This window comes from Salvelinus fontinalis, chromosome 33, assembly GCF_029448725.1.
Source record: "Salvelinus fontinalis isolate EN_2023a chromosome 33, ASM2944872v1, whole genome shotgun sequence".
In the NCBI taxonomy this organism is placed as follows: domain Eukaryota; kingdom Metazoa; phylum Chordata; class Actinopteri; order Salmoniformes; family Salmonidae; genus Salvelinus; species Salvelinus fontinalis.
Window position 1 is genome coordinate 38,598,479 of NC_074697.1, and position 20,431 is coordinate 38,618,909.

At 42.9% G+C, this 20,431-nt stretch overlaps 3 protein-coding genes across 19 annotated transcripts in view; 2 read left to right on the top strand and 1 right to left on the bottom strand.

Moving 5' to 3' along the window:
• Positions 1-7,942, bottom strand: part of LOC129832193 (E3 ubiquitin-protein ligase TRIP12) — a 58,071-nt gene extending 50,129 nt beyond the window's left edge. For 11 of the 13 annotated variants that reach the window (XM_055896067.1, XM_055896066.1, XM_055896065.1 and 8 more), the window contains exon 1: positions 2,003-2,111. The gene's annotated coding sequence lies outside the window, so the exon portion shown is untranslated. Of the gene's footprint in view, positions 1-815; positions 971-2,002; positions 2,112-7,851 lie in introns of those variants that run through there. The other 2 variants (XM_055896055.1, XM_055896056.1) reach the window with 2 other exon arrangements.
• fbxo36a (F-box protein 36a) lies at positions 2,329-4,556 on the top strand. The gene is made up of 4 exons (XM_055896086.1): positions 2,329-2,585; positions 2,900-3,008; positions 3,152-3,324; positions 3,697-4,556. Exons 1-4 carry the CDS (start codon positions 2,490-2,492, stop codon positions 3,856-3,858), a joined length of 540 nt encoding a protein of 179 aa, XP_055752061.1. The 5' UTR covers positions 2,329-2,489; the 3' UTR covers positions 3,859-4,556.
• Positions 4,657-19,210, top strand: LOC129832195 (zinc finger and BTB domain-containing protein 38-like). 5 transcript variants are annotated; one of them, XM_055896073.1, is made up of 3 exons: positions 4,657-4,755; positions 6,121-6,194; positions 12,202-19,210. In XM_055896073.1, the coding sequence occupies exons 2-3, from the start codon at positions 6,174-6,176 to the stop codon at positions 15,895-15,897; spliced, it is 3,717 nt and encodes a 1,238-aa protein (XP_055752048.1). In that variant the 5' UTR covers positions 4,657-4,755; positions 6,121-6,173; the 3' UTR covers positions 15,898-19,210. The 5 variants fall into 5 exon arrangements, with proteins under 5 accessions (XP_055752048.1, XP_055752045.1, XP_055752047.1 ...); XM_055896070.1 differs by lacking the exon at positions 4,657-4,755 and adding an exon at positions 4,830-5,693; XM_055896072.1 differs by lacking the exon at positions 4,657-4,755 and adding an exon at positions 4,830-5,693 and having other exon boundaries at positions 6,126-6,194.
• Positions 19,211-20,431: the final 1,221 nt, after the last annotated feature.

Here is a 20,431-nt window from a genome sequence, read left to right on the forward strand (position 1 = left end):
GAGGTATGATCTTTAATTATCCATTGCAAAAATGCTCATGTTAAGTGTCTAAGGGACTCAAAGGTGGGATTTGAACATTTATTTAGGGAGTTCATTATGATGCACGTGTTAAAACAAACACATTTGATAAACTTGCTACATATTCTTCATGCCATCACTCATGTGAAGACCCAAAATACTGCGATATTGATCACAAAATAAGAACAATTGGCAAGCTTGCAAGGCCATTTTAGCCAGGCCTTGTCTGACTGTACATCCTAGTCTTTGTTTATTTATTCGTCCCAACTCTGACAATTGGTGTTTTACCATGTTCCACTGTAGTCCTGTACAATCTACAGTTCACTACTTGGGTTAATATAATAGCTTTCATTATAACCAGCTTTTATTAGCCAACACTAATATATTTATATCTCGTTTTACAAAGAGGCCTTCATCTGACGTAGTTAGCACCAGCTAGGTGGTTAGCAAACCTGGTCCCGGAATTTCAGTTTGACAGTAACGTTAGCTAGCTAGCAATAGACAAAGAGCCTAGTATGGTACCTTTCAGATTCAAACGTTATCGCGTTACACTTAGCTAAGATGTCTGGTTATTTATATAAAAATGCGGACTAGTCCGCAAATAACATATTAGCTAGCTATGTATGAATGTAACGTTATCTATGTGGCATGAAAATGCGTAGGTGGTCTGTTGTCGTAAAAACGTTCAACGAACGTTATCAAGACAACAGCACAAAAATGTGTAGCTATATAAAACATTTTGCATGGAAACCACCTCAAATGGAATGGCTGGCAAATGTCCTCTAAATAACAATTACCTGAGCTTTCCATCGAAAATGACAGCATCGGTCGGACTATTATTAACTTCGCACCAGAGGACTCAGCTGTACTAGCTAACAAGCTTCCTAACCTTTAGCTAGCTAGCTTTCTGGTTAGGACAGTTACGCTAATGCAATAGTGTTTTCAAAGGGAATGTCGGAAACTTCACCCAACGACATTCACACAGCATTATCCAATATGTTAACGTTATCTAGCGAACAGTAACTAAATACAAAACATTACTTTAATCTAGCTAAATAGCTAACGGTAGTTCGCTGGCTAGTTGATAATTATTGTATCGCCTCAGTAATATAACAGCTGTCGACGTGTAATAAACGCAATATTTAACAAAGTAACGTTAGCTACCTAAGGTAGCTAGCTAAACAAACGTTTACTTGATTAACGTTAACTATCCTAGCCAAATAGGAAGCTAACGTTTTTCTTGCTGCTAGTTAGCATTGTTAAGTTAGTTGGTTGCTTAGTTCTCTCTAGCCTGACGATGTTACCTTGCTATATAACGTTAGCTGGCTGGCTAACAGTGTTGGCAAACAAACATAGTTAACGTTAGATTTATTAATGGGGAACGTAATATTAAATTACACGTTAGCTGCCTACCACCTGTTAAAAAGTTAAGGTTAGTTAGCCGCTTTTTTAATATTAGCTAGGCAGCTAATGTTACATGTTGACCTTAACCCGATATGATTCGGGTTATGTGGCTAAAGTGAGTGTTACCCGGCTAACAAATGTCGCTAACTGAAAGCATTCTGCTAACTAAGATAATTGCTAACGTTAGCTAGATAGCGAGCTTGCTAACGTTAGCTAGCTGGTAGTCAACTAACTAGCTAAAATGTTTGTTTCGCCGACAGGCTAACCTTATGCTATTTCTAATTAAAGAGTTGTTTGGTTAGCGAGCTTATTTTGTTTCACTAGCTACCTAATGTATGTTTATGGCAAAACAAGTTGCAAAACGAAATGGCCTCTGAACCTTCTTTGCTGCTTGCATCACACACAGACACAAAAAAACAGGAAAGCAGGAACAGGATTCGAGAGATGACAATTGGAAACCATATTTTTTTCGCGAGACGGATTCTCCATTCCTCACAAGTATTTCAGTCTTAAACGCTCAATGAGCCCCTCAAACTATTGAATAAGATGCCACTGAACGTTATATATATTATGTTATTACCTATTTGTTCCAGTGTTGTAGTTGTAACAGACAGTGCACCAGCTTCACTCTCTCAGCCTTCACATCAGCTGAGGGACCTGCAACTGCAATATACCTCCGCTCTAAAGTGCCCCATTCTTCCGCTAGGAACTACTTTCGAGTTGTTAAAGTCGACACTGAACAGAACCTGATCCAAATAAATGCATGTATTCAATAACAATTTAGCGAATGTATTTAATATTGTCTACGGTTGTGTTTAGAGAATTTAAAATGATATCTCTTACATTAGGATAGATGCGAAATATTAATCCGCTGGGTCGTGACCCCCTAATCCACTAACTGTTTCTCGAAAATATACATGACATTGTTTTATATACATTACATTATTTATATACTTAAATTATTAGCAATTACTCAATGTATACAATTGCGAACATAATCACTGTCATTATCACACTAAATATTTTGCGGTTCTCTCCGTTGTCATGGTAACTATTTAGCGTCTAAAATGGCGTCTCTACTTGGGAAGAAAGTGTTTGAAATAAATGGTCAGGGTCCACCTCCGACAAAAGATTTTTTTCAGCTTACTGTCACTAAAACTGAGGTAAATTCTTATATTTGATCATCCATCTGATATGTATCTTCGGATTGCAGGGAGTTAAAAACAGATAAAGTGCACAATGCTGGACTGTGGCTGTGGATAAAGGCTACACATTAGCACAGCAGGCATGGTAGACAGCACTGGATTTGGTAGTGTTGCTCTCCATTGACATGATTGTACTTTAAAGTGCTACATTTGTTTCTGCAAGTAACCTTTCTGTTTCAACATGCTTTGAATATAGCTTAATTACAAGGCTCTGATGATTTGAAAGAACTGAGTTGTATAACAGGCCTATGTATTTTTGAATTTTTCTTCAGGTGACATGGAGATCGTGGAAGATTTCTTTGCGGATTGAATTCAAGGGTGCTGCACCTGGAGAAAATAAGATGACCCACAATGACTTTTTGCATGATGCCCGCATGCAGCGTAAGGTTTCCATTACAAGTCTCTGCAATTAAATATTACGCCTACATCACCTACTCTATTTCTTTAGGTGTAGATGCACATGGTTCTGTTGGGGGTCTTGAAAAGTGCACTGCCCTGAGTAGGTGTGTACTCCCCGTCTCTAGAACAGGTAGGTGTGGTGTTTGGCCAGCAGATCCTACAGTACACCCAAGCACTGTGCCAAGGGAACTTTGACTACCTGGAGCGCCTGCCCAATGACCTACTGCTCCAAATCCTGGCTTTCCTGGAACTGAAAGACGTAGCACAGCTGGCACAGACCACAAAGAGATTCCACAAGGTGAGCCTTAGGTTTTACAAACCCAAAAGGCCAGTTTCCCAGATACAAATGTAATCTACTCCTGAACTAAAAAGTGTAATCTAAGGAGAATTTCCATTGAAATTGCTTTTAAATCCAGGACTAGGTGTAATATGTGTCCAGGAAACCAGTGCATAGTGTGTAGCCAAATCATTTGCAAAAGCACATTTCTTTCATTTGCACATTATTTCATTAAGGGCCCTGAGTTTTTTGAACGGACAAGGAAAACCTCAGGGCCCTAGTTAGGCTACAACACGGTCAGGAAAATATAATCTGGGTTTAGTTAGTGAGCTAGTGTTTCTCTGTCTGTCTGTGTGTGTGTGTTGTATTTCAATACGGAATGGGTTATCCCAGCTCTGCAACTCGCCAGAGTTCTGGGAACAGACTGTGAGGAGTCGCTGTGATGAGCTCACACCTGACATGGAGGCCCTAGCCAACGCCATGGGCTGGAGGAAGATATTCTTTGCCTTCTTCAACACCAAAGAGCACCAGCAGTATGCACAGGGAGGTAGCTAGACACTTAAACAAGACAGTGTTACTCCTCTCATAATAAAGATGTGAGGAAATGTAACTTTCTCTGCCAGTAGCACAAGAGAGTTATTTATTTGAATAGTATGTTGTCTCTGTGTTTAAAATGCACTATTGATTGATCTATGTTATGTGAATGTGTATTTCAGGGATTTTTTAATTCTCTCTGCAAAAACTAAAAGTGACAAATGTTTGTTTCTGTCATTGCATTTGATTTCTAATCCAGTATGTTTTATGCACTACTTACAAGTAAAGCCATTATATTACTGAATTAATGCATGTTGCGAAGGAATTGTTGAGGTGTTTATTAAATGAGAGTTTATTTGCCAAACACAAGTTATATCAGTATGCTACTCTCTGGGTGTGACTGTGGATGATGTTCTTCAGTTGAAATGACACTTGGTAGTGTCCAATCAAGATCACGCTCAATAACAGTAAGAACACAAATTGGTATGGTGTTTTCAATTGTATTAAACATATTGTAACATTCATGCCTGTTATAATAAAGAGTAGGCCTAGAACAGATTCAGAGATCATGGGTCAGAGATAATGCTGGAGATGCATTTCCTGTTTGAGAGAAATGATTTAGCATTCTTACGCCCTCTGCTGAAAACCAGCTGTACTGAAGGAGCTGTGTGAGGAGGGGAGTCTGATAGAAACCCTGTAGCCAGCAGAGGGAGCAAAGTGGCAGAGATGTGCAGATCCTTACGTCAGGAGGTGGATTGAATAAAACAAAGATCACGTGTGCAAAACAACTGCTACCAGTCAGACAAACGTAATCGTTACTGTTGAACTGTAACCACACTGGCATGAGTTTGAATGTCATCGAAGGTAGGCCTACTTAGCGTGTGTCACAGAAAAAGGTGTGAACCCTCTGACTGCAAGGTAAGATTGTCTGGGGATTTGTTCTTTTTTTTAGTAGTATAAATCAGTAAGATATGCCATTTACCCCACTTAATTTGTTTAAATAAAATAACTAATATTCGCCCTTTACATTATAAGGGGAGAGTAATGTAAAACAGAGAACATGTTTTATTGATAAAAATAAATCTGTCTCTTTACATTGCAACGTCACAAAGGAGACGATGGAGATAGTTTTAATGCATGTATTGTTGTTTCAAAACTTGTGTCTTTAAGTTGTAAAAATCGACCAATCATTCAATCAACCAACTGTGTCCAAATACCTCACCTCGGGGAGCGGAATGGATCAGTCTCCCTCACACACAGCCCTGAATGGTACTGAGCTCTATTATTAGCCTGAGTCAGTCGCTAAACAGCGCCTCCTCAGCTGGGTCTGGGAGGAAAAATATTCATTACGTAACAATAAAAGATCGGTCTCTGGCTCCACTTCCTGAATAACACAGTGGCTAGGCCTGCGTCAGCCGACCAGCCCGGAAGCCTCACTTGCTCTCTATTTCTGTGTTCGGGCTGAGCTCACCCTCTTTCGTTTATCCCTTGCAACACATTCCCACCACCCCTCCTCCACACCTCTTTGTGGGTCAGTGATGCAGCAGGAGTGACGCAGCAGTGTCAGGGCCTCATCAGCCTCCAGACGGGCAGTGTCTCAGGAGTGGACTGGAGAGAGAATCTGTGTGCCCAGGATGGGCCCAGACACACACCGACAGCCAGCCACCAGTCAACAGAAAATGTTGAAGGTAAATTCCATGACGAGGCCCAGAGAGAGCGGGCTTGGAGCTGGCTAGCTAGAGCTCTCCTTCCCAAACACATACACTCCACAGAGGGACTGCTCACTTCCATAGCGACAGCGAACGGGCATGTAGGAGCATCCGGATGGAAAAATGTTGGTCGGCTACTGAGCAAATGTGAGTTGGATGTGCCAGCGCAACAGTAATGGGGATCAGTGTTTATGTACGCAGTGCGTGTGTGTGTTTTTGAGAGAGAGAACAAGGCCTAGTCAGGCTTGCGCTATGGGCTCTGTTTCCCTGCCGATCAATGTTCCTCTAGTCTAGGCCCCAGCTGGGCTCGGTTTCCCTGACGATCCATATTCCTCTAGTCTAGGCCCCAGCAAGTAGCTACAGACAGACTGAGGCAGTAAAGGCATGCCTTCTTTTGTTGTGGTTTTGAAAATATCCCAGCTGTAATGCGTTTAATGGATGGGTGTGCCAAACAAAATCGAGGATGTCAGAATAAATGAAAACATCTACACAATTTCTATTAAAACTAAATGAAATGTGAAAAGTAAATGGTAAAGTCACATCAAACATTGTTGATATGTGATCTGTCTGACAGAGAAGACTCTCCAAGCAATTATTCAAGAGTGAAAGAAGAATTCGTCACAGAAAATGGCAACAATGAATCAGCAGGTTGGATCCTTTTTATTTATCCAATTTCCACAAATAATAAATCTGTGTTCATAGCAATATAATTTGTCCAAATGATTTGTTCAAATTTCAACTGCTCTTTCTGTACTCTTAGTTTGCAAAACATTTGAAGTACTAACAAATAATGTGGGAGAGGGGTTGTGGTGAGCGAGACAAACGGTAGGTACTGCAGACACTTCATTTGCAGTTCTCAAAACTGTAAAGAACAAAGAGCATGGATGGTAAAGGAGAGCTAGGCTTATTTGTTTTGGGATGTCGTGTTCGCCTGCAGTGTACCAGTGGAAATCGATTTGTGCAGGCAAGACTACGATTACAGGAAAAGGGTGAGGAAGCAGACAAGACCATTAACCATACATAGCAGGCATGGAGGAAGAGAACGGAAAGACACCAGAGGAAAAACTGAGATAAATAGAAATTGCAATATGGAGGCATGATAGTGGCCACCCAAACATGGAAAATCATATTTCCTCTGGCTTTACGAGGCTCTCTCCCAGGCCCTGTAAGGTTTGCAACCTTTAATGTTCCATAACACCATGCTTTTAAGGTAGCACTGTTTTCTTAGACGGTTGCCATAGCAACAAGGTCATGCCAAAGTGTAGCGGCTTACAGAAGTGTGAGGGCTGGCGTTGTGCCAGGCTGGTGTACAGCTTCCTCAGGCCAACGCAAGCAGACAGGGGCCTTGATTGCACTCAGGTAACAACAATCAAGCGGGGTAGGCCTGCACCAGAAATAGCTGGCAGACGGCTGAGCAGACAGAGAAAGCATAGCGAGCAGAAGGGGGCAGAGGCATGGGGATTGTCATGATAAGCTGAACTAACACTGGTAGGACGTGCACAGCGAATGTCTCCCATTTGTTTCATGACACCAAGTCAAATATAAAATGTGCATGGTTTTCACATTCGGGTGCAGAAGCTGTATCCCTAAGCCCGGAAAGAAAGCGGAGACACGTTATGCAAATTCAAAAACACTTGTGATAAAACCTCGGTCTTCATACGTATAAAGCGGCTGTCTGCGTCTACAGCAGCTGGCGGGGCTAGCTGTGCCCTGCCTGCCTGGTTTAGCCCCTCCCCCCTGCACTCTGCAGTGTTGAGGCATCCCTCTGTGTTCCCATCCATCAGCAGCTGCTACAAAGACGAACCCACTGTCCTCCTCTCCTCTAGCTCTCTCCTCAGTCCTTTTTTCTTACTTTGAAAGTGCACAGATGCAGTCGAGATAAATAAGCTATATATAGTCGCCGATATCTCATTGATCATGCTGGTATATACAAACAAGAGCATAGCAGGCTAATTGTGTTCATGAGGCAATGCACTGCAATGTACACAGACGTGCTGACAAAGAGCGAGAGAGGGTTTGAGTGTACACGGTAGCACAAAGAGAAACGCCTGTGTGCATAGGCATGAGACAGATGGCGAGTGTGATGTGACGTGTTTGAAAGTGAGCTACAGATCCAGCTCCCCTGTAAGATACAGTATGAATGGTGGAGGTCGAGCAGAAATGTGATTGTGGGTGCGCTTTGTAGTATGGTTGAAGTTGTATCGCTGTAACTGCGCTAGCAGGAGTGCAGCCTAGGCGTTTTTTCTCTGATCTGTGCAGCACGGCGTAGGGGTGTGTGATGTAGCACTGAGCCGCTCTGTCTTACCGTCCTCAGCCATGCTTAATAAAGTTGCCGTTTCCTGCTTGGCGACTGCAGAGTAGATGCCGCTGGACTCAAGTTGCCCGGGCAGCAGAGAGGCAGCAGACAGACCCATAGTCCAATCTAGCTATTTTTAAACGTAAATGTGGGAATCCTGTGGTCAATGGTCTGAGAGCTGGGGCAAGCCAGGACAGGACTGGGTGGAAGAGGAGAGAGCGGAGTACTCGACCAGGACCTAGGGAGAGGCAAAGGACGTGGACGTTGGAGCTGGAGTGAGCAGCGTAGAAAGAGAGAGGGAGGGAGTGAGAGAGGGAGAGGCAAGAAAGACAACAGCGAAAGCTCTGCCTCTAACGGCACCACTGGGCAGCGACAAGTCTAGAAAAAAAGTGTATACTTTCGCCTTCCTTTCAAAGTTTTTTTTAATTCTTCTGTACAGTAGAGGGGACACTGTGTAATGTTTTTGGCTGTTCGTCTTCTGTGTCATTTTCTCTGATTCGCAAAGGTATGTTCTGCACGTTTCCACCCAATCTACAACTGCTTTTTAACAAAAATACACATATTGCACGGGGTGGCTTGAGTGTGGGTTCTGCTATAACATTTTCGCTCTGTTTGACTAGACAGCTTGCATTCGAGACTGTTTTTTTCTCGCCTTGTGGTTCACGGTAATTAGGGGATTTACATTTTTCAGGTTTTGAAATGCACATCAAATGATATTCTAAGGCACAGTGAACTTGGGTGTGGCAAAGAGACATCCTTTGACTAATTCAACATTTCCGCTCAATATGTGAACAGAGTAAACCACATCAAGATGAGAGAATTGGTCATATCCGCCCTTATTGAAAATAATCAACTGAAACCGGCAGACATGCAGGCAATTTCCAGATGAAAATGCATTGAAAGCGGCACAAACCAAGGGAAATCAGCATCAAGGCTGAAGCACATCGCCTGCCGTAAGCGGAAGAGAGAGAAAGTCCATCGGACTGCTGCATTTCTGCTGCAGACTCTCACACACACCGACCGACACATATCCAGAGTGGAAACAAAGGGCGGAAAGCCTCCATTGCAGTGGCGTTGGAGCATGAGAGATCTGCAGTGCTGGGGCTCGCAGACAGGCAGGGCTCGCTGTGAGGAAGGACCAAACCAAATCCCCAGACAGCTAATGCAGTCGCCCGCCTGCCCCGCCATCCATCTGAATCAGAATCCCAATAAGCGCTGCGCCACAGCATGTTGCCGTGACAACAGAGGCCTGTCAGACGGGGAGGCAGGAGGCTGTTTCCCAGCGATACGGCGAGGCTACTCTTCTCTCGGTCTGCTGCCAGCCATATTTTAATCGTGGCACCTAGAGAAAACATTAGCAAAAATATGTATTTTATTCAGATAATTTTTTTTACAAACAAGGATGCGTGATCCCTTTAATAAGTTACCAAAAAAAAAGTCATTTTTATGTTTCAATACGGACATGTTAAGTCAAATTAAAGTGTTTATGGCCTGGGGCTGAATGTATGGTTTATTGCTGTGCAATTATGTAAATCTAACCTGTCATTAGGTTATTCATTCTTCCCTTCCTCTTCTGAGTAATATGTAGCACATAATGCTTAGGACAGTCAGTTGAAACAGAGACCTGAAAATGAGAACAGTTTCAATGATATTAAAACACACGTAGGTGTAATGTAGGTGAACAAGCAACTGGGTGCAATAGGAATGCCTCTTGGGAAGTATTCAATCGAGGGTATATGGAAAGTGATCTTTTTGTTAAGAAGAAGGGGTCTCATCTCAACATCATGGTCTAATGGCAATCTGGATCAGGGACAAACGGTACCCCATAAACGGGCAGCCATTTTAACCTACCCCAACAGCTCACCTCCAACGAGGATAAAGAAGAAAATATAAAATGGCCACCATGCCATGGAAAATTACAGTAACAGCATTTTGTAGCGCATATGTATAACCTGTCGTACTATATGCATAACAACAATGCCACAATTGCAGAGCCGACCTATACCATCAGATAGCCTTGTTCTCTCTAAGCAAAGCTGTGATGCTGTCCAAAGCACCTCTGCCGGACATCAGGGATTACATCTTTGATGTCTGACAGGGAAAGAAGACATTTTGCATTAGGAAGTATGTTATGACGCTGATCTTAAAATAAAGAAGTGTCCAGAGACCTCTTTGGATAGAAGTCAGGGACAAAAATCAGGATGCTCATAAAAATAAAACTATGTAGCCTAGGCTTCAGCAGCATATAGGCAGAATCATGTTAAAGTCATGCAAACAGAAAGTAAAAAAAAAAAAGAATGCTGATACAAGTAGGCTACATTTAATCTAACTGCAGAAGCTACTTGCCTTTGCGTGTAACCTAAGCATCATCCTGTGTGAGAGTCTGACAGAGGTGTTGCCTCAGACCTGTTCCCACAGTGACATAGGCACACCCCTGGGAGGAACACACAGGATCTGTTGTGCTCTTTACATTTTCTCTTAGGGTAGACAGAAAGATAAGAGACATGAAAATCCCATTGAACCACATGCAACAGCATCGGAAGACTCAGCATATTATTGCCTTTACACACAAACATAAAACAACCCCCTGGACACAGATGCCAATTCAACATCTACTCCACATTTGGGTCAATGTAATTTCATTGAAATGACGTGGAAACAACGTGGAAGCAACGAGCGTGTGCCCAGTGGGAATGCTCTACAGATGTCTATAGATGCATATTGTGAAACCGATGGCGTTTTGTGTAAGCTGCATGTGTGAGCCGTGACTGGATTAGCAACTGAATTCTGCTCTAAAAAGAGCTAAATCGTCTCTGCAGGAGTCAACATGGTGGTCGTTCCTCTACAGTGGCTCTATAGCCCAGTGCAGCTGCCCCGTCTCAATTATAAGGTGTTGGTTAAGTATCCCTGTATTAGCTCCGACTAAGCTGTGTGTGGGTCAAAACATTTCTCCAGTGCTTACGAATAATTAACTAATGCTAGGGGCAGAAAGGATGAATGAGTCAGGGGAGACAATCTTCCCATCTCATATACTGCCATCAACCTGAACCCAGTGTGCTTCTCAGTATGAAATATGCTGATGTACCTGCCAGCCAGTAAGGGCAATGACTCTAGCATGGCTGGTCACCTGGAACGGCATTAAACGACTGACTGAAGTAGATAGAACGAGTCCACATCATGGCTGAATCACAACATGTTTGCCCTCACTGTAGTTTCCACTCCACCAGCTGTATCACTTGCCAGGTACAAGTCATTTTGCTTCAGGCACTTCACTAGTGCATGCTTAGTCAGGGTTTATTAAGCCTCCAGACTGTAGTCATCCTGCATTAAGTAGCCTAATGTGCCTCATCAGCTTCAGCAACAACAGAGTCACCAGGAAGCAATAAGTCTTCAGGAATAGGTTACAAATATATATTTCTATCACATTTGAGGCAATTATTCCAAATGTAAAATATAAGTGTCTGTAAGCAAGGAGTTTAATTTAATTGGTTTTCAAACAATGGTGAGTGCTCTTATTTCCAGGTGGGCCCCCCCCCCCCCAAAAGAGAATCATCATAAATTCTTCATGTACAATGGTTATTCCAAGCACTGTAAACATTTAAAGGTAGTGTCAAGAGGACATCTTTGTGCTGTTGTAACTTTTTACAGAAGTATTACATTAGTATATTCTCATGAACTTGATATTGTTCTGGTTAATCTATTTGAATAGGCTTGTGGAAAGTAACATATGGCCTACAGTTCTTCAATATATGGTATGCCAGCATCATCTCCTTAAACTTTACTGCCATCTAGTGTGACAAAGTAAGAACAGCTGGATTGCTTTCCTATAAAACTGACACACATTCCACTTGATTTCCATAAGGCCATTACTGCCAAACCCAGCCCATGCTTTAATCAAAGTAACTTAAATCATATTCCTTAGATTGTCTCTGTATGGAAGGAATTGCTACTGTTTGCACAACTATAGCCTAAATTATTTGAAATACCAAAGAATCAAAACGCAGAATAAATAACACCATTTCCAATTCCACATAAGAAAATGTATGCACCCCTTTCATGTTTTTTTCTTTTTACATTCCAGAAAGTCATTTCATATATTTTACATTTTAGTTTAGACACTCTTATCCAGAGCAACTTACTACTTAGTAGTACTGTAAGTGCATACTTCTCGCCCGTGGGAATCGAGCCCACAACCCTGACGTTGCAAGCGCCATCCTCTACCAACTGGACTCAGTTGGTACAAATGTAATGAATGTGTTCATATTTTATATTGTGAATATAAGCAACGTGCATAAGCAATTGGCTATCAATGTTTTGAGGCCAATTAGAATGCCTGTTTCCTTTATGTCCTCTCTGCAGATGACGGTGGCGTCTCCCTGCACCCAGGGCCTGGTGGACAGCTCTCTTCCCCAGGCGCTCCTCAGCAGGCTCAACGAGCAGCGCTCCCAGGGCCTCTTCTGTGATGTCACCATCGTGGTGGAAGATGTAAAGTTCCGGGCTCACCGGAACATTCTGGCTGCCTGCAGCGGATACTTCCGCAGCGCCTTCACCTCCCCTGAGGTGTGGACTTCCAGCCAGGTGCTGGAGCTCATGGACCTGAGGTCTGAGGTGTTCACCAGCATCCTCAACCTCATCTATTGTTCCAAGGTGACATCATCACCTAGCACAGAGGACACTAGATGCCTGATGGCAGCTGGAAAAAGACTGGGGATTCCCTTCTTAGAGAAACTGGTGGAACAAGACAGGCAGGGCTCAGGTGGTCCAAAGATCCAGACCTCAACCAACCCTGTTAAGACCACAGGCCGTAGTAAGGCCCGTGGGCCCCGTAAAGCGAAGAAGGAGACCTCCAGGCCAGATCAGCTGGACAGTGCAAGAGGCCCGCGGATCACCAATGCTTTCTCTATCACTGAGGTGGGTCCCGGGAACAACCTCTTCACCCCACTAGACCTGCACAGTGGGGAGAGGCAGTCACCTGACCTTGGACAGACCCCAGCGGGCTGCCCTGTCCCCTTCCCCCTTGCGGTGGACAATGAGCCCATGCAGGCACTGTCAGAGCACTCCTACGCAGTCATCAGCCAGGGACCCAGGGCCCCTGAGCACGGGGCTGGCAACCAGGAGGACAACAAGAAGCACACCAAACCCACACAGTCCCAATCAAGGCAACTAGCCAACAAGAATAGTGGCCCACTCAAAAAGCGCCACAGACTACGAGCCGCCTTGAATAAATGCACACCTCCAACACTGGCTGTAGCACTTAAACCTGTGCATCCTACTGGAAGCAGCCCGTTATTAATTAAGCCCACTGTACAACCTGTGGGAACGTCACCCCCGTCATTATACCCACAGACAGATGTGCATACAAGCAGGGCCAATGAGCTGTCTCTAGCCATGGATAATGGCTACAGGGAGCTGGACCCACCTCCACTTTCACCCCAAACGGAAGATAGCATATCAATCTATGGCTGTGAGCTCTGTCCAGAGATATTCACCAACAAAGCACTTCTCACCGTACACACAGAAATGCACAAGAAAAGGTTCGTCAGTCATTTGTTCTGCAAGTTTTGTCGCAGGAAGTTCATGCATTTGAAGCGGTTGCGGAACCACGAGACGGTGTGCCCGAAAGCACAGAGGGGCTCGCCTGAACACGAGCCCCAAGGCAAAGAGGACGGGGCAGACCATTATTCAGACAGCATGCCAAGCATGGACAATACAGCAACTGATGTCCAGTTATCTCCTACTGAACTCCCTGACCCTTTCCTTCCAACCAGCCTCCAAATGAACCCCATGTCAAAAACACTGCAGGCTGTAGATAGGTTAGTGAAACCTAGTGGAGGCCAGAGGGTCTATAACTGCAGTGTGTGTAAACGTGCATATGTGACCGTCTCGAGTCTGAAGCGCCACGAGAATGTGCACTCCTGGCAGAGGGCGTACCCCTGTCACTACTGCAATAAAGTGTTTGCCCTAGCCGAGTATCGCACCAAACACGAGATCTGGCACACAGGTGAGCGTCGCTACCAGTGCATCTTCTGCTTAGAGACCTTCATGACCTACTACATCCTAAAAAACCACCAGAAGGCCTTCCACGGAATCCATCCCAGATTGTCTGTGAGTAAGAAGTCAGCAAATGGTGGATTTAAGGGCAGCGTTTACCCCATCAAACTCTACAGGCTTCTGCCTATGAAGTTTAGAAAGAGACGGTATAAGACATACAGTCAGACCTATTCAGAAGAGCTGGAGGTCAGCGAGCAGGCCCCGTTGGGCTGCAGCTCTCCCATCCTTCCATTTGAAGATGTTGGCGCTATGGGTAAGCAAGATGCTGCTTTATTCTCAATGCCTGTGACATTCATGGCCACTCCAAAAGTGGTAGCATCAGTAATGCCACGCATCAGTTTTGATCAGCCCTGTGACCAAGATGTAGACCAAGATGCAGGCACAGGAAAACAGGCCTCTCACTCCAAACGTAATGGGCCTCCATATAGCTATACAACCCCCTTGGCCATAATGCAGGCAGGTGGGGAGTCCCCTGCACTGGACTATGGAGATGGTGCTGCATTCCAAGGTTTTAAGAACCCGGAGGGCAACAGTCATAATCTACCGTTCCTAAAAATCAACCCACACAGCTCTCTAAACAGGCTATGTGAGCTCTCAGCTGCAGCACAGAGAATTGAAGCCATGACCAGTCAGCTTTTTATGCCAGAGGCTGAGAGCCTGGCGCCTAGCAAGACTGCAAGGGGGGAAACTGAAACGTACATCGCCACGCCTGCGTGTCCAGGTCCCTCCGTGGATGGTCACGTTCTGCCACTCTGCCAGATCACAGTGAAAATTGGCAACGAGGCCATCATTCGCCGGAGGATCAAGGACTCCAAGCTGTTCCCCAGGAAGAGGAAAATAAGCAGCGGGAGCCAGGTAGAGGAGAGGTGTCGGGACCAGGGCCGGCCTGCAGAGGGCAGCATGGAGAGCTCCAGCCTCCGCTTCAGGACAGAGGTAACTTCTGTCATAGAGTCAGAGCCATGCGATGACCACACTGACCGTGAAACAGCTGACAAGCTCTGGCGTCCCTATTACTCTTACAAACCCAAGAAGAAGAGTAAGAAACTGAGATCCAAACACAGAAAAGAGAGACGTCATCTACGCTATTCCATGACATCCTCAATAGTGCCCAGGGCCAGAAAAGACTACCTGGATAAAAGATGCAGAAGCGCTGAAGAGAGCAGCGAGGGCACAGAGCTGAAACAACGTCTCAGAAACACCAGCTCAAAGACAACGTACACCTGTGACATCTGTGCAAGCACCTTCATAACGGCATCGGGTCTGAGAGCACATATCATTGGCTGCCACCCAACTTTCTGTCGGACCTGCGCAAAGCAGTGTCCCCCCAGGGAAACCTCCAGTGCCAGCTGCGAGACCGCTGAGGACAGCAGGGATTACATATGCAAGAGCTGTATGGAAAATGGCTCCTGCTTTGACAATTGTGCCCGCAGCCCCAGCACAGAGAAGCGGTATCACTGCTCCTTCTGCCCCCAGCGCTTCCTCTACCTCGCAACCAAGAAGAGCCATGAGAAAAAACACAAGGAGACAGCAGGAAAGGGGTACAGCAACGACGACTACACCACAGTCCCAAAACGGCCAGCAACTTTGGACTTAGGCCTAAATCTGAAAAAGCTTGTCATCAAAACAGAGGAAGGGGAGGATCAATATAGCATCGACAAGGAGAGCAAAGCACCAGCGGGATCACTAGGCAGCTTTTCAACAGAGAAGATAGAGCCTAAGCACGAGGAATGGGACACCTTTTCTCTTTCCCCTTCAGAGATGCAGTATGGAAAGTCTAAAAAGCGCTTTGAACCCAAACGGCAACATCAGAAAAGCCTCACTTCCAAAAGGCAGAAGCAAGTAGACTTTATGGGTAGAGAGACACCCAGTCATAAGGCCCCTCTGACCACACCAGAAGAAGACAGTCATTTTAGCTATGGGCAGTCTTCTTCTACACGTCTGAAAAGAGATTCAGTCACTAGGGGAACCACTCGCCCAAGTCAGAGAAGTGTACATACAGTGTAAAGAGGAGTCCTCTTTACAAAGATAATACTTATCATTCAGGAGGGAAATACTTTTAAGTGACTATATGCCTATGCAGTAAGTTGCAGACCAACAGTAAAATATATATGTCAATATGCTGTGCTTGATATAGGTTAGTTTGCCCGAAATAATGGACCCAAACTAAATCAAGCGCACCTCAAGTACTTTGAAAACATAATTGGACTTTTATGTTTTTGACCCAGGTCTGGAAAACAGATATAATAAATTGCCAATGAACAGCAGATATTGAATATGAGGACCTAACTGACATCTGTGTAAATTGCATTTTCTTCATTCTTATAACACAAATCTTTTTTTTTTTTTAAAGGTGATTTATTTTTGTACTTTTTTCTTTGCTTTTTGAGACTATTTCATAATGATTGTGCTGTCCATATTCTATACATATGCTAACTGTACATAGTTATTTGCACTTTATAATAATTAGAATTTTTGACTGTATAGGCTACCATTCATATAAATAGTCTGTCCACCACTTTGGTAGTGTCATTACCACTGACAGCACCACATGCACCATCAAAATGAATGAGAATCCCCATGTGTGTCTTTTAAAATAATATACATGACGTGTTACAAAGTCATGTGTCAGAGAAAATAAGTAATTAATGAACTAGTAGATCATGACAAGAGGAGAGCCTGTTTTTATATTCACGTGTCTTGGGATATTTAGATAAATAAACAATCAACCTGTCTGGAATTGCCAAGAGCTTATTGCATGGCACACACACACCCTCCTGTTGTTGGATGAAATAAGTACACAGGATATGGAGCCAGATAGCTGCCAAAAGGTTGAACGTACGTATCATTAGGATCGTGACAAAATCCAGATGTAAATTGTTCGGATCGTAAGAAAAGCCATGCGTGAAACGTAAACGTGAAATTTCATCTGTGAACATACAAATATCATGTTAATTATGGACTAACATTTTAGGCTTAAACAAATCTTGTGTTGTAATTCTGACATACAATATCTTTCAGAGTTTTGGAAGTTTCATCTCACAAAAAAAACAAAACTTACACCCAACGGCTTGTAAGGAGTGCTACGCGAACAAGTATAACACAGTATTAAAAAAGCATACGTCTGGGAAACAGGAAATAGGTATCCTGCACGTTTTCAAGTTAAAAGTTTCCATTCTCTATTACTCTTCAGTTGAGTTCACATTTAGGTAGCTAATGTAATGGATTTGTTTGCCAGCTCAAGTCTAGATAGCACTAGCTGTATTCTGCCTACAACAGTGAAGTTTCAGTCCGCTAGGTGTATCTCTACAGCATGGACATATGTCTGGGTGACGTGGACATCCCCATGCATGCACCTTATCATCATATGACTAATACAATATTGCACCATCCAATTCTCTGGGCTCTGTCTGAAATCATAACCAGTAGTATATACCAGGAGTAATGAAACACAGAATAATAATAGCTGTTTGGTGAATCTATGAATTAAAAATGATCACTGGAGTGGTATCATGAAATGTATTTCATCACTCAATCTTGCCAAAGCATATTCTGTAGGAAGGGTTTATAATTTGACATGATTTATATGAATCGGGTCATGGACATATGGACTTTGAAATGAACAAGGGAGAGGTTAACGTAGGCGGAGTCTGGCAGAAGCTTATTCCCACACTTTACAATAACTGTGTTGCAGTGGTCTTAGATAGTCTCCTTATAGGCTTTTCCCTCCATCACAACACTGCTGCCCAGTTGATCTCTATGCAGCACCACGCACCTTCAGAAAAGCACCCCTCAATCTCAGGAGATGCCCTTCTGGAGGCATGCTGCCATAGTCATTATACCCTAATGTAGGCCTATTTGCCTAGTAGCCAGAGCATATGTTAAATTCCAACATATTTGAACATTTAAGTCGTCCTTCATTCACCTTAATTCAGTCAGTATGTCATCCATTCAGTCATTTGTCTGAGTTCCAATAGGAACTAAATCAAAGAGAATAGAACAGTCTTATCCATTTGTTTATTGAAATCCATGTGTGTATTCAAAATTATCATAATTCTCAAAGTTATTTAGCCTATCACTTTTTAATAATTCAATGCTTAATTTAGGCCAATCCACACAACACTTTTTTTTATTATTAAAATAGGCCTTCAACTTGAAGGCATTGCAATTTAGGCTATCATTTGAGGTACTGGTGTCTTGTGGAATAATTGTAGAACTATTTGAATTTTATAACCGTTTTTAAATATAGGCCTCCCTTAAGAAGAGACCCTAACTCACAGGCCTCTAAATGTTAAACAAAATAGTTGAAGAAGCACATGCAGTGGCTGATAGGGAAAACAGATCTGTCAATAAGAATAGGCTATTTGTGACGCCTTAGCTATTTCGCTTAGGACAGGTTATAGCGAAGACTTAATCAATATTTTGCTTCGTCTCATTTATTGATATGGATATAGCCTCTGCGTTATAGGACTGTGCAACGCAAAAGGCTATAACAAGCCTACATAGAGTGGAATTTGCATAAGGCCTACAGTCCGTGCTCCCAAATAGTGGAAAAAGTGTGATTCATTAGGTTAAATGATCACCACAGTAGCCCCACGTGGCTATAAAAACGAATTATGCAATTATAAGGCCATTAAATAACACAACAGCATGGCATATTTAGATAGCGGAATAGGCTTAGCCCAAATCATATTTACTTTCTATTTTTCAGCTCAGGTGGTTATTCTAGACAAGGCTCTTCTGCATCTTTATAGTATCCTTCTCACACAAGTCATTTGCTGAAGGCCCAAGCCTATACTACGCCATCTACTGGTATAACGTCGTTATTGAATGCCGTTCTAAAACAAACTTTAGACTTTGGAAATGAAACCAAATGCTGCAAAGCAACTCTACGTCTGGGCTAGAGTTGCTTGATTGACTAGCTAACTTCAACTAGCTACGTTCGGTTCATGTCCTTTGCAGATGCCACATTCCTGACAAACGTTTGTACGTAAAGAAAAATATCTGTAACCGTGTAAAGGGAGACTTAAAGTAAGAATTGAACGTATAAATGTTAATTCATAGTCGTAACAGAATTTGTACATTTACAGATCTAATTTAACGGTTAGGTTTCATGTTTCCACACATGACTTTTCTTTTGATCCTAACAATTTACGTATGGATTTTCTTACGATCCTAATTATACACACATTCAACCTTTTGGCAGCTATCTGGCTCCATAACAGGAGGCCATAATTGGTAAGTCCTTGCACTGATGCAGAGTTTGCAGCTGTTACTTTCATAAGGCAATTAGAAATAAAAACAAATCTAAGCCATCAAATATTTGTAAGGTTTTCTTTAATGAATGCTTATTTTTACCTTAGGTAAAATATTTAACACAAACTTCTCAGTTGTATTACCTTTGGTAAATAAAGAGTGTGTAGACTTTGCAAAAGTGCAAATGCTTAGTAAATCTGACTGTCTGTTTACTCTGGTGCTCTGTTGGACAGTCATTTGGTGGCCTCAGGGTCAGCCAATCTGAGAAGTTAATTCCTTTCCCATCATCCCTTAACATTTTAGAGTCTGGCCCACATGAAACAATATCCAGATGTTCCCCTCTCTCCATGCCCTGGAGTCGGGACTGGCTCTGATAACAGGTTTATTAGGTACTACAGTACTTACCTTATCCTCCACAACCCCCTTGTTACCCAATGCTACCAGCTTCTGGATAAACCTTTACTACTCTCTGCTCCTTCAATTAGTAAGTTGACTGTGTTAATGAAGATAAACCATTGAGGTAGCTGTTAGTCACAGGCCATGAGAGTTTGACTATTTACAATTAGCTACACAGTCTAAATAGGTATTGATGAATAACACATATTTGACAATTCAAAGCATAGTCATCATGGCTGATACCCATACGGAACACATGTATACCTATAACCAAATGCAAAGCAGGTTTATACATTGAAACTTCTCTGGTTTATAGAAACGGCAAATTGAATCGCACTGGTCTCCTCTCCTGACAAGCATCTGGTCATCTAATCTACTTCCTTCAATGAGGTAAGTGGTCACAGATAAACCATCCATATGGGTGATTCCTCACAACTAGAACAACAAGATGACCAGATTTGAGGGATTTCCACAAAATGTCATCTACATAAGGTTCCTTTGGTGGAAGGATTGTTGACATACTTGACATTTGTATCTTAAAGCATAATTGGGAAATAATTAATTGAACCTGGAATGTGACATTTACCCAGGCCTCCTTTAAGACTCCATAATGTTTAATATGTGGGTGCTACAAAGCAGAAATTGCTGTCATATGAAACCGCTTGCTCTGTAATATAAGACTATTATTGAAATCAAAATACTAATAATACAGAGCAAGCGGTAAAGCTTCAAATGACAAATTTTAGCTTTGTAGCACCTACAGATGAAACATTATGGAGCCTTAAAGGAGGCCTGGGTAAGGCCAAAATGTCACAAATGTTCCAACTTTAATTATTTCTCAATTATGCTTTAAAGTACAATGGAAGGCAATAGACAACTTCTCTGATAG

Bases quoted from the DNA above. Each gene is read 5' to 3' on its own strand.
- LOC129832195 (XM_055896073.1), top strand. From the start codon at position 6,174: ATGGCAACAATGAATCAGCAG. The intron at 6,195-12,201 runs GTTGGATCCTTT...TCCTCTCTGCAG, and splicing joins TGGCAACAATGAATCAGCAG to ATGACGGTGGCGTCTCCCTG.
- fbxo36a (XM_055896086.1), top strand. From the start codon at position 2,490: ATGGCGTCTCTACTTGGGAAGAAAGTGTTTGAAATAAATGGTCAGGGT. The intron at 2,586-2,899 runs GTAAATTCTTAT...ATTTTTCTTCAG, and splicing joins TTACTGTCACTAAAACTGAG to GTGACATGGAGATCGTGGAA. The intron at 3,325-3,696 runs GTGAGCCTTAGG...GGGTTATCCCAG, and splicing joins CCACAAAGAGATTCCACAAG to CTCTGCAACTCGCCAGAGTT.